At 49.0% G+C, this 13,631-nt stretch overlaps 1 protein-coding gene across 1 annotated transcript; it reads right to left on the bottom strand.

The window, feature by feature from the left end:
* Positions 1–1,753: 1,753 nt before the first annotated feature.
* Positions 1,754–10,184, bottom strand: ZNF304 (zinc finger protein 304). The gene is made up of 3 exons (XM_078063046.1): positions 9,757–10,184; positions 7,571–7,697; positions 1,754–5,744 (listed from the first exon to the last, which is right to left on the bottom strand). The coding sequence occupies exons 1-3, from the start codon at positions 9,787–9,789 to the stop codon at positions 3,922–3,924; spliced, it is 1,983 nt and encodes a 660-aa protein (XP_077919172.1). The 5' UTR covers positions 9,790–10,184; the 3' UTR covers positions 1,754–3,921.
* Positions 10,185–13,631: the final 3,447 nt, after the last annotated feature.

Raw genomic sequence — 13,631 nt, 5'->3', positions numbered from 1 at the left:
AAAAACTACATAGTACTGTATTAAGCAAATTTTGACTGAAAACTTATTGAAAGTCTTCCCACAAGAAAATTCTAGGGTCAAGTGCCTTCACTAAGGAATTCTAGCAAATATTTTAAAGAAATATCACTAATCTGCAAAACTCAAAAACTCTTCCATCCTACCAGAAAATAAAGGAGGCAACATTCCCAACTTTTTCTGTGAGGTCAGGATTCCTTTGATAGCAAAGACACACAGAGATAGCACAAGCAATCTACAGAACTGTTCTCTCATCAATATAGATGCAAAATACACTAATAAAGTATCAGAAAACTGACTTGGCAACATATACAAAGGACCATACATCATGACCAAGTGGTATTTGTCCCAGGAAATGCAAGGTTAGTTTGACATCTGAATATCAATTAATGGATTATACCATATAAATAACACCCCCCCCCCGCCAAAGCCCACCCAACAGGATTATCTCAATAGCTGGAAAAAAATTGGAACAGCGTCTAAAAATAGATCAGCAGAAATAGTCAACTGATTGTTGAAAGAGGAACAAAGGCAATTCAGTAGAGATAGTCTTTTCACCAAATGGTGCTTGAACTATTGAGCATCCTCATGTTTAAAAAAAAAAAAAAAAATGATCTAGGGGCACCTGGACGGCTCAGTGGGTTAAGGGTTAAGTGTCTGCCTTCGGCTTGGATAATGATCTCGGGGTCCTGGGATTGAGCCCCACATCAGGCTCCCTGCTCATCAGGGAGTCCGCTTCTCCCTCTTCCTCTGCTCTCCCCTGGCTTGTGAATTCTCTCTCAAATAAATAAAATTTTTAATGATTTAGATATAGAATTTATACTTGCACAAATATTTTCTCAAAATGGATAATAGACCTAAATGCAAGACACAAAACTACAGAACACCTAGACAATAACACTGAACAAAATGCAGGTGACCTTGGATTTGGCAATGCTTTATATACAACACCAAAAATACAATCCTTGAGAAAAACTGGGTAATTTCAACTTGATTAAAATTAAAATTCTGGGGGAGCCTGGGTGGCTCAGTCGTTAAGCGTCTGCCTTCGGCTCAGGTCATGATCCCAGGGTCCTGGGATCGAGCCCCACATCGGGCTCCCTGCTCCGCAGGAAGCCTGCTTCTCCCTCTCCCACTCCCCCTGCTTGGGTTCCTGCTCTCTCTCTCTCTGTGAAATAAACAAAATCTTAAAAAAATAATAAATAAAATTAAAATTCTGCTCTGCAAAAGATAGTGTTAAAAAACATGAAAATGATAATCATGTCATTAGGGAATTTCAAATTAAAGCAACAGTAACATACCGTTACATACCTATTACAATGGCCAAATTCCAAAACAGTGACACCACCAAATGCTGATGAGGATGTGGAGCAACAGAGACTCTCATTCACTGCTGGTGGGAATGCAAAATGGTGCAGCCACTTTGCAGGACAGTTTCTTACAGGGGCGCCTGGGTGGCTCAGACGTTTAAGCGTCTGCCTTCAGCTCAGGTCATGATCCCAGGGTCCTGGGATTGAGCCCCATGTCAGGCTTGCTGCTCAGCGGGGAGTCTGCTTCTCCCTCTCCCTCTGTCCTTACCCCCACTTGCGCTCTCTCTCTCAAATAAATAAAATCTTAAAAAAAAGAAGACAGTTTATTACAAATCTAAACATACTCTTACTATATGATCCAGTAAATCACACTCCTTGGCTAGAACCAAGAGATGAAAACTTACATCCACACAAAACCTACACACAAATGTATATTGCAGGTTTATTCGTAACTGCCAAACTTGGAAGCAACCAGGATGTCCTTCAGTAGTGAATAGACAAACTGTGGCATATTTATATAATGAAATGTTATTAAGTGATAACTTGCACAGAGATCTTCAGAGCAGCTTTATTTGTAACAGCCCCACACTGGAAACAACCCAAACATTCACTAATAGCTTAATGGATAAAAAACAATTGTGATATATGCATATAATGGAGTAATACTCAACAATACAAATGAACAACCTACTGATACATGCAACAAGATGGATTAATTTCAAAATAGTTATGGATAGTGAAAAGGGCTAGAGTCCCCACTCCCCCGAATGTATATACCATATGATTCTGTCTATATAAAATTCTAGAAAATGCTTGTTGTTTATGAATTGTGGCAAAGGGTATTAGAAAGACTGAGATAAAAGGATTATAAAGGGACACATGGAATCTTTTGGTTGTGTTGAATATGTTCATTATCTTGATTGTGGTGATGGTTTCACAGGTATATACACATGCTGAAACATAACACATTTCACACTTTAATATGTGCAGTTTATTTCATGTCAGTCATACCTCAATAAAGTTTTTGAGAACTAAGTGTTCCCCATAAAGTCCCTATTTACCATCCCTCTTAGAAAGTCACATCTGCCAACTATTTTGGTTCTCCCATATCCCTCTCCCAATTTAGGAGAATGAACCCTGCCTCAATGTCAGCAAAAACTGGAGAGCAATGAAATCCATGTCCACTTCAGTCACTAGGAATGCTAGCGGGGTCAGGGAAGCCCTGTCCTTGGATCTCTCTTTTGTCCATGCTGACGTCCCTGCCTGTGTAGTTACGGCCACAACATCAACAGCCCAGGGAGGTACAGGAACCCACAAACCTTTAGACAGTAACAGTGGCCTTGGCCACAGGAAATCCAGATGTCTGAGGTCCAGAGAACTTCTATATTCTCATCCCACAAAAATCATGTCCAGATGTAGCTGGACATTTGTAGATGCCTCTGCTAGAAGAGACACATATCCTCTCACTGGCCACATTCATCCCCACTCCATTATCTCAGTGCTTCTGTACCAGTTATGAGCCTCAGCTTGCCCTGTGGGCCTTCCAGGCAGTGAAACTTGCCCATGGGATTCTGGACATCAGGCACTGGGCTCCTATGCAGATCTAGGAGACAGAAACCCCTCAGAAGTGCTGGGGACATGGAACATTCCCTAGGAACAAGAGACCCAATTCATGTTTCCAGAAGAACTGGAGATTTTCACACCAACTATGCCTTCCTCAGAAATGAACTCTGGGCTCACAGGAACTCTTGCCTTCCGGGCCACAGGATGAGGCACACAAAGCTCTTCACTCTTTTCCAGCGAGCCTTGGGCACAATGCAACTTAGGCCAGCTAGACTGAGATCTGTTCTCTGCCATCCTGCTGACCCTTCTGAGGCACATGAAGTTGGTGGAAGAACCCAACCTTTGCTTAATCCGTTCCACACAGTGACTAGACCCCACCACACGAACAACAGTAGAGATCGCCACGGGAGGCCCGTGTCACTGCATGAATCGGAGCAGCATGGGGCAAGCAGTTCTAAAGATGGGTGATTTAGAAGAAGACAAATGAGTTCATGGTTATTATGTTTACAGTCAACATTGTTTATGAAGAGAAACTCGTCTGGAAATCCCCAGCAGACTCCAGTTCAGATCCTCTTGGCCAGAGCTGGATCATGTCCACTGAGAATCCAGTCATGGGGGAGGAAGTGAGGATCTCACTGGGCTCAGAACACTCCTGATTCCCTCCAGAGAACAGGAGGGGGAGCACAGGGGTCTGCCTTCCCCGAGCACACTGGAGTGACTGACACACACTGTGGGACCTCTGACAGCTGGCAGTAATGAGATGGCTTCCGCCACAGACACCGGCAGTGATATAACTCTGTCAAGAGCCCTGGATAGTTTAGAAAGTGCAATGCACCTATAAAAGCTTCCCACCTACTATGGGAATCTCCCCGTGATACCTGTATGAACGTACAAGGTTCACCTGCTGGTTGATGGTTCCCTCACAAAGGGTACTCACAGAGATTTTTTCTGGTGTGAATCCTATCAGGTCGAACAAAGAGATGGAACATTTTCTGCATTCATAAGGCCTTTCTCTAGCGTGAGCTTTCTGATGCTAAACAAGTTTAAGAGATGTAGCTAAAGGACCATCAAAACTATTGCGTTCATGAGGCTTTTCTCCAGTGTGAACCTTCTGATGCCGAACAAGATGGGAACTTCTACTGTAGGCTTTCCCACATTCGCTGCACACGTAAGGCTTTTCTCCAGTGTGAACCCGCTGATGTAGGATGAGGCTAGAGTTCCGGCTAAAGAATTTCCCACATTCACGACATTCATAAGGTCTTGCTCCAGTGTGAACCTTCTTGTGTTGAACGAGGTGGGAGCTACTGATGTAGGCTTTCCCACACTCACTGCACACGTAAGGCCTCGCTCCGGTGTGGACTCTCTGGTGTAGAATGAGGCTGGAATTGTGGCTGAAGCATTTTCCACATTCACTGCACTCATAAGGCTTCGCTCCAGTGTGAATTCTCTGGTGCACAATAAGGTTGGAGCTATGGCTAAAAAATTTCCCACATTCACCACACTCATAAGGCCTTTCTCCAGTGTGGATTTTCTGGTGCTGCACAAGTGTGTCTTTACGACTAAAGGCTTTCCCACATTCGCTGCACTCGTAAGGCCTTGCTCCAGTGTGAATTATCTGGTGCTGGACGAGTGTGTCTTTGCAGCTGAAAGCTTTCCCACATTTGCTGCACACATACGACCTTGCTCCTGTGTGAACTCTCCGATGTTTAATGAGGCTCGAGTTATGGCTAAAAAACTTCCCACATTCAATGCACTCATAAGGCCGTGCCCCCGTGTGAATCCTCCAGTGCTCAACAAGGTGGGAGCTTTGGCTAAAGAACTTCCCACATTCACTGCACTCGTAAGGCCTTTCTCCAGTGTGAAACCTCTGGTGCTGCACGAGAGTGTCTTTGCGGCTGAAGGCTTTTCCACACTCACTGCACTTATAAGGCCTTTCGCCAGTGTGAATTCTCTGGTGTTGAACAAGGTGGGAACTTCTGCTGTAGGCTTTTCCACACTCACTGCAGTCATAAGACCTTTCTCCAGTGTGAACTCTCTGGTGTTGAACAAGTGTGTCTTTGCGGCTAAAGGCCTTCCCGCATTCACTACATGTGTAATGTCTTTTTCCAGTGTGAAATTTCTGGTGCATTTTTAGGTGAGACAAATGAATGAAGGCCTTTCCACACTCTTTACACACATGTGATATTTCTCCACTGTGAACTTTTCTGTGATTAGTAACTGCTGATCTCTCCTTGGACATACTTCCACATGGTGGGCATCTAAAAGGTCTTACTTCAGTATCATTTATCCGGTTGCCAAGGAGAGTAAAGGTATTCAGGAAACCCTTCCCATTGTCAGTGCAATTGAAAAGCACCAGTCCATCATGGTCTCCCTGGTGTTGGCCAAGACTGGCGCTGTGTGGGAAAGATTCCATGAACTCAGTTCTTTCATATGGAATCATCTCACTGCCAGTGGTCTGGCAAAAGAAGAGGCCAGACCTGTCCAGCAAGTCCATCCCTTCCTCCCTGCAAGTAAACGGTCTCCCTAACGTGTGGACAGCACAGCTCTTCATATATGAGGCCCCCCTAGCACCCCCGCTGAAGAGATCCTCTCCACTATATCGCTTTTGGTGCTGGTAAGAGTTTGCACTGATCCAGAATCCTCTCCCACATGGGCCACGTGTGTACAGTTTCTGCAAGGGGTGCGATCCCTGGTGTTCGGCCAAGTGCAAAATGTCTTTTAAGAGCGGGTCACACACCTCACATGGGTGGGCTTTCTGGATAATTGCACCTGACTCAGGAGTCCTGAGCTGCGACAATCCTACAGAAATGCTCTGCTCAGAAGGAGTCTCCTCATTATCTGTTTCATGCCAACAACCTGAAAGCAAAAAGATGCTGGTGAGGTACATGTTGATTTTGGCGGACAGCAGCAGCCCCATCACATATGTGTGTGTGAAACACCGAAGAATGAGGGCACTGGCTTGCTGGTGGGACAAGGGAGGCAGGGTCAGGGTGAGGAAAGGCCCACTGTCAGTCCCAGGTCTCTCAAGGTCATAGTAAGGAGAAAGGATGGGTAGACACAATGGTGGTACATGGTATAGGGAACAGAGAAGAGTTTTCCAGCTCACTCCTCTATGGAGTAGGGCCTTGGCTGCTGGTGCCAGCTGAGCTCTGTGCAGAAGGATGTGTCCAGGCCCAGGAAAATCTGACTGCGAGTAAGTAGCTGGTTCTTAAGGACTATTTAAGGGTATGTGCACAACTCATTGCACATTAAAGCAGCCAGCACTGCAGAGCAGAGAAGAATGAACGAGACACAGGCCAGAAAAGGGAGGAAACAGCCAAGAGATGGAAGACAGAAGAGAAGTTACAAGTGGACTAAGCGCCAAGAATGGGGAAGGAAAGGCAGAAATGAGGTATCGCTATAGGCCTTGAGAAAAAAACACCAATGGACACAAAGTAGGCTGAAAGTATGATCTGAACCCAGCACTACCGTGCCACTCCTCCAGCTCCCATTCTGCAGGGCCAGGTCCTCTCTGGGTCTCTCTCACTGTGGCTGGAGTCAGGTCTGCCCCGTCAGACACCCAGGGCTTTCTGCCCCTCTCCAACTGGGCCACTACATGGGATCTGAAGTTGTCAAGAAAACAGGGCAGATGAATGGCCCAGGCAGTCCCACCCCACAGAGAAGAAAATTAAATGTTAAAAAACAGAGCCTCGAAGGAGGATTTAGCAGAACAGCCCTGAGACACCCATGAGCAGTGACCACACCAGTAGCTGTAATTCCTGGCATGCTCAGGCCCCAGGAAATGTCAACTACAGAATGAGGGCAGAACCTGGGACACCGAGGTACCATGGATCTGGACAGTTACCTGGCCAAGGAGCACACAAGCCATGCTGAACCTGTTGAACAGACTGAAAAGCCCTGAACCCCTAACCCAATTCCTGCAAGACTTTGGGCAGAAAGTGTTGGAACTGCTCAGGAAGGGAGGGGATACTGCACACAGCCCAGCCCTGGTACCCACAGCCCTCCCTACTCTGGGAACCAAAGAAGGGAGGGAGAAGAGTCACTGAGCTGGCTGGACAAAAAGAGCTGTCTCTAGGAAACAGGGGAATAACCAAACCCAAGGGACGGTGGAGGGAACGTGAGGGCCTGTGGAAGGCAGCCTCTAAGATGGCCCTGGGACTGTCTACCTCCCGGTATTCCTGCCCTTGTGTAAGCCTCTTCCTTTCTGTAGGCTGGACTGCCTGACCCATTTCTAAGGATAATGGGATGTCACTTTCAAGGTCAGGTTAGAAAAAGGCCGGATTCCATCCTGGGCATTTTCTCACTCACTTCCTTGGAGAGAAGGCAGCCTCCATGTGAGGAGGTACACTACAGAAAGGCCAACGTGACAAGGAACCGAGGGAGGCCGCTGGCCAACAGCCAGAGAGGAACTATTCTCACAGTTCAACAAGCCACAAGAAACGAAATCTTGTGAACAACCACATGAGTGTTTGTAAGTGGATTCTTCCTGAGACTGGCCTTCAGATGAGAACACAGCCCTGGCTGACAGCTGGACTGAAACCTCATGAGGCAGCCCGAGCAAAAAGTACGCAGGTTAGCTGTGACCAGGTCCCTGACGCACTGAAACAATGAATTGTTACTGTCTTAAGCCACTAAATTGTGGGGTAATTTGCTATATACCAATAGATAAAACAAGGACTTACCCAGTGAGGCCACAAGTGCAAAGTTCTCCAGCATCACATCACGGTACAGGAGTCTCTGAGCTTCCTCAAGGAGCTCCCACTCCTCCCGGGAGAAGTACACGAACACATCCTCGAAGGTCACACAGCCCTGTCACGACGGGGGACAGGTGAGCCCACAGGCCACAGGGGTCTCCAGTCTACGCACTCACACAGCCAGCCCTGGTCCCTCTCCTCCTAGCCTCCCGCCTCAGAGCAGATGCCAGGCTTGGCACCCCAGTGCCTGCTCTCTCCTGTCTCTGATCACTGTGTGCGGCCCAGAGCCAGGCCGGCGGGCAGATGAGCACTGTGTAAGCTGTGGGCCTTCACGAAGGGCACCAGACTCTCTCGCTGGCCAGTTCTGCCGCTGTCCTCCAGACCATGCCTCCCAGACACAACCGTAAGGCCATCAGTTCACACTTCTCCCAACATGTACGTCATTCTTTGAACCACCCCTTCTGCGCAGTTGGAACCATCATTACCAACAACAACTTTCTGGTCCACAACATATGCACCTACAGGGCACACACACCCCCATGCCACTCTGCACACGGTGTGTGGGAAGTACTCACGTATCTCTGTGACAGGCACCACTGTCACCCAGCGCCTAAGCAAGAGACCCAGTCCTCAGTCCCAAGTTTCAACTTTCTTGTTATTAGCTGCATTGCCGCCATGACCTGGAGATACTCCCTCCTAAATGTAACGCACAGCTTCACCCCATTCCACGTATTGGCCACCACCTTTTGAACTTCCGCAACCAGCACCTCTCCCAGAACTGAAAACCTATATCCAGCTTGATGTTTCAACTAAGGAGTCTCTGGGACTTCTTAAACTAAACATGAGAAAATCCTACCTCCCAATATAACCACAGAAAATTACTCCTGCTACCAGCTTCCCTATCTCAGTTGATGGCATTTCCATCACTCAACCAGCTAAAGAAAACAAAACAAAAAAACAAACAAACAAAAACCCCCAGGGTCACCCACAACTCATCCCTTTCTCTCATTCACCCTTCACATCAGAAAATCTGGTCACCCTGCTTAAAAAACAGATACAAAATCCACCAACATCTCTCCCCTCCACAGCCACCTCTCTGGGCCAGTTACCATCAACACTCACAGCCTATTGCAGTAGGTGCCCCACTCATACCCAACGCTCTGTTCTCAACCAGGGAGCAGCCGAAGGGAGTCCATTAAAACCTGAGTCAGGTCACCTCTCTCTTCTGCTCCAAATCTCCCATGTCTTTCACCACCCTCAGAATGCGGCCCAGCTCCTCAGCCTGCCATTCCTGTCTGACTCCTGACCCTATTCCCAACAGACAATTAAGATCTGTGGTTCCTTGAGGACACCCACTTCAATCTTACCTCCCAGCATTTACACAAGGCTGTTCCTGGGCCCAAGACACCCTTCAGTCTTCATCCTATTGGCTGCCAGAAGTAGGAACCTCTCTACGTAACTCCTGGCCTGAATTCAGAATGCTGGGCTAGAAATGACCTCCCCCCCCAATTTAGGGTCCCCAGACTCAAATGCAGACAGAGAGAAAATTAAAGAGTCCTAGAATATCACTAGGTCTCATCAGAAAACCCACTGGGCCCTACTTTAAAAGCAAATACCAAACTCATACACTTCCCTGACCTCCACTGCCACCACTCTGGTCCACCCACCATCAACATCCACCTGGCCTATTGAGGTAAGCTCCATTCCGGTCTCCCTGCCCAGCCCCATGCCCCCCAGTCTTTCCACTCTGCAGCCAGACGGTCTGTTGGCACCTAAGTCAGATCATCTCCCTTCTTTGTTCCAAATCTTCCATGGCTCCCACGACCACCGGAACATAAGCCCGGCTCCTCAGGCTGCCGTTCCAGGCCTGACTCCTGACCACCTGCTGTGTCTTCTCGCCAGATGTAACAGGGACCCTCGGTTCCCGGAACACTCCTAATTCATTCCCCCCGCACGTATTTGTACCAGCCGGCTCCTGCACCTTGCAAACCCTTGCACACCGCATCCCAACGATGCTAGCACTGGGAGCCTCGCCGCACATCCGCCGGGAGGGACCGCCCTCCGCCGCCTTCACGCTCAAGAGCAGGGAGCGCTGAAGGCTCAGTGAGGAAGGTCCTCGAACCCGCCACCCCCTATATCCGCGTCGGGGAGGGCCTGAGGGACCCTCTGCTCACCTGAGCCCCATCCATCAGCGCCAGGGCCGCCATGGGATCCTGTGAGCAGAACCGGGTCGTGAGAAGCGGGCAAACCGGGCAGGCCCTGCGGGATCAGCCGGAACCCCAAAGCTCCACTGGGCGGGGAGACCTCGGGCCGACCGCCGCCCTCCGAGCCCGTGTCCCCCGCGTGAAAACGCGCACAGGCTTAGGGCGCCGCGGCCGGAGGCGTACGAGGACACAGCGCGGATGCGAAGGCCTCGGGAAGGGCGCAGCGCCGGAGGACACCTCCGCGCAAGGCAGCCGGTCCCACGACGGGGCTCATGGAGGGCAACAAAGGCGCGCGTTTTACCGTCCTTCCCTGCTCGGTTCCGAAGAGCCACGGGGGAAGCGGCCCCGCCCCAGTCCCAGAGCCTCTGCCGCCGGTGCCGACACTCCGGGCACAGGCAAAAGACGTCACGACGCCGACGCCGAAAGTCCCTCCCCAGCCTCGCCGGGCGGCGGGAAACGCCTCTCTTCCGGGCTGTCGTAGGCACGACGCCGACGCGGCGAGCACAGGCTTCTGGGTAATGTAGTTGGTACCCTGCATCGACGAGGCAAGGGGCGTCTTTCCGGTTTTTCCTGCCACTGCACAGCCGCCCGGGGCGGAGGCCGTTTGGAGGAGAAAGATAAGGGAGACATCTGGTCCGGTAGGGCCAAAGCTCCTCTTAAGGGGGACGCACCCGTATTTCTGCGGTCACCTGGGACAAAGCCACGTCCTCAGGGGTCTCCAGCACGTGATCCAGTCTTTAATCCTGAGGGAGCTGCTTCACCTCTCTGAGCTTTGGGGACTGAGATTTATTTATTTATTTATTTTTAAAGATTTTATTTATTTGACAGAGAGACACAGCGAGAGAGGGAACACAAGCAGGGGGAGTGGGAGAGGGAGAAGCAGGCTTCCCGCTGAGCAGGGAGCCCGATGTGGGTGGGGCTCGATCCCAAGACCCCGGGATCACGACCCCAGCCAAAGGCTCACGCGCCCAACGACTGAGCCCCCCGGGCGCCGCGGGGACTGAGATTTAAATTGAATAGTGAATATGCCTCGCTGGTGGGGCCTTTCTGTAGTATCCTTAAATGTTCCTCTAATTCGTTGATTCCCAAATTTAAGCCCCTGACAGGCAGTATCATCATCACCTGTGAACTTACTGAAAATCAAAGTTCTCTGACCCAACCTACACCTTCGGCCATGTAAGCCCCGGGGGCGGGGCCCTAGCTTAAGCTTGAGAACTGGAACTCTCTTGAGTCATGACCAGGGCACCTGGGTGGCTCCCTCAGTGCTTGGTGGAGAGCTCTCTGCTCGGTGGAGAGCCTGCTTCTCCCTCTCCCTCTGCTGCTCCACCTGCTTGTGCTCTCTCTCTCTCTCTCTCTCAAATAAATAAAATCTTAAAAAAGAAAAGTCATCACTGCCCCCCTTCCTCCCAAATTTAATGACTAAAATGGGAAAATAGTACAACCTACTGCATGGGAAATGAGATGATAAATACTTAACACAGGGCCTAGTGCTAAATACATACAAGCTGTTGTTATTATTCATCATCACAAAGTTCTCACATGTTTATTCTACAAGGCAGGGGATGGGAGTGTCACTCCAGCAGCAGCTGGGAGATGACTTAGCTATCACGTAGGTCACCCAGGAGAGGGCTGATACCTGGTCATTTCCATTGTTTGCACAGAGTTCTTGGTTTTGTCTGTGCTCTGACATGATGATGGGATGGTTCTGTCTTTGTCTCAGTCTATCATGGTCACTGAGTGGCCTTGACTGAGGTTGGTGTTCTGTGAACTTGTTTATGTTGGACAGGAGAATCCCAGAGTTTAGAGCTGAGTGCCAGACCAGCTACTAACGCCATGACCCGGCCCTCAGGATCCCTCTGAGCTCCTCTTTCCCTTTCCATTACGACCCTTCCTGTGGAAAATTTCCACCTGTAATACAGATGGAAATTAGTCCCACACAGAGAGTTCTAGGAAGAGGGAACATCACACACAAAGCTCTGAGCATGTGAGGATCCTGTGCATTGGAGAAAGTGGAAGTGCAGGCTGCGGAGATCTGAGGTCAGGGCCTTGGTGACCGGCCCCCCGAGAGGCTGGTCAGAGAGGCCTCCCAGAGGAGAGGAGCTCTGAGTTGGGACAAGCTGAGGGCACAGATATGCCAGAGGGGACATTGTTCTAGAGTGCCCCGCTGCTGGTGAAGCCTGCAGAGATCCCCTTAGTCAGAGGTGACTGGACTGTGGCAGAACCAGGGACCTGGGTCCAGTTTGGGCAGTTGGTGAGGGGCACCCAGAGGCAGATGCAGGCAGAGCACACTCAGGCACACCACGAACATACACAGTTTGGGAGCAGACCCTACATCACCATCATACCCAGATCTACCAAAAATGTATTGGCAGACGTACACACTCAGAGACACACATACAGGACACAAAGTCCTATGCAGATGCACACACAGATACCCACCAAGACACAGACATAAGAGTTGGAGGTACTGGTATATTTATATCAACTGAAGACTCGTGCACCCACAGGACAGACACAGACATGGAAGGACACCCAGATACAAGACCCACACACCTGGGATCATGACCTGAGCCGAAGGCAGACGCTCAACGACTGAGCCAACCAGGTGCCCCTATAATAGATGTCTTTTAAACTATTAATGTACCTATAGAATTTTATTAAACACATCTCTAAATATATAGGGATGTCAACGGTGCCCGGGTGGCTCAGTCGTTAAGCGTCTGCCTTCGGCTCAGGTCATGATCCCAGGGTCCTGGGATCGAGCCCCGCATCGGGCTCCCTACTCAGTGGGAAGCCTGCTTCTCTCCCACTCCCTCTGCTTGTGTTCTCTCTCTCGTTGTGTCTCTCTGTCAAATAAATAAATAAATAAAATCTTTAAAAAAATAAAACATTACAGAAATATTTGAAACAGGTCTTGAAAAACACACCTTTTATAATCATTAAAAAATAACACATGAACACATGTGAATCTTGTATTTATATCAGAAAAAAATAATTTCAAGGGAGAAAGCATCACCAAAAAGATAAAATATGTATGTAATTTGTAATACTGGCTCAAATTACATAAAGAAACTGTTTCAGAATAACAAGGATAAAGATACCAGTTCATGATTATATCAAGCATTTTTATATTAGCCATCTCAGAAATTTTTTTTTTTTTGCTAAATAATGATATCCCTATGTATTCTTTTTAAGATTTTATTTATTTGAGAGAGAGAGAAAACAAATGGGGAGGAGGGGCAGAGGGAGGTGTCCCCTGTAATATTTTAGATGTGTATCTTGTACCCATGCTATTGTTGGATATTTTTTAAAAGATTTTATTTATTTGTTTGAGACAGAAAGAAAGAGAGAGAGCGAGCCCAAGCAGGGGGAGCAACAGGCAGAGGGAGGAGGGAGAAGCAAGCGCCCTGCTGAGCAGGGAGCCCAATGCAGGGCGCAATCCCAGGACCCTGGGATCATGACCCGAGCCGAAGGCAGACACCCAACTGACTGAGCCACCCGGGCGCCCCCCAAAATCTCCACTTTCTTAAACCCTCCTACAAATCACTGAGCACAAGCCCAGAGCCTGGAAGACATCCCAACACCCTTTTACTGAGTGTTGCACATTTCCAAGAGTGCGCTATCGCCCCTGCAGTGCACCAATATACCTCACTCTGTTCCACTACAGGTATCAGGTGCATTTCTGGTGCCAGAGGGCACTGGCGCCAACTATCCATTAACCCGAACACTTCTCCGAATTCCAGGCTTGCACATCCAGCTAGATATCAATGCCTCCTCTTGGATGTCTGGTAGAAATCTCAAAACGAGCACAGAACCCAATTCCTCATCTCGCCCTACCCAGCTGC

This window comes from Halichoerus grypus, chromosome 15 (genome assembly GCF_964656455.1).
Source record: "Halichoerus grypus chromosome 15, mHalGry1.hap1.1, whole genome shotgun sequence".
In the NCBI taxonomy this organism is placed as follows: Eukaryota; Metazoa; Chordata; class Mammalia; order Carnivora; family Phocidae; genus Halichoerus; species Halichoerus grypus.
Note: the sequence above shows the minus strand (reverse complement) of the source record. Positions and strands in the feature narration are given on the sequence as shown.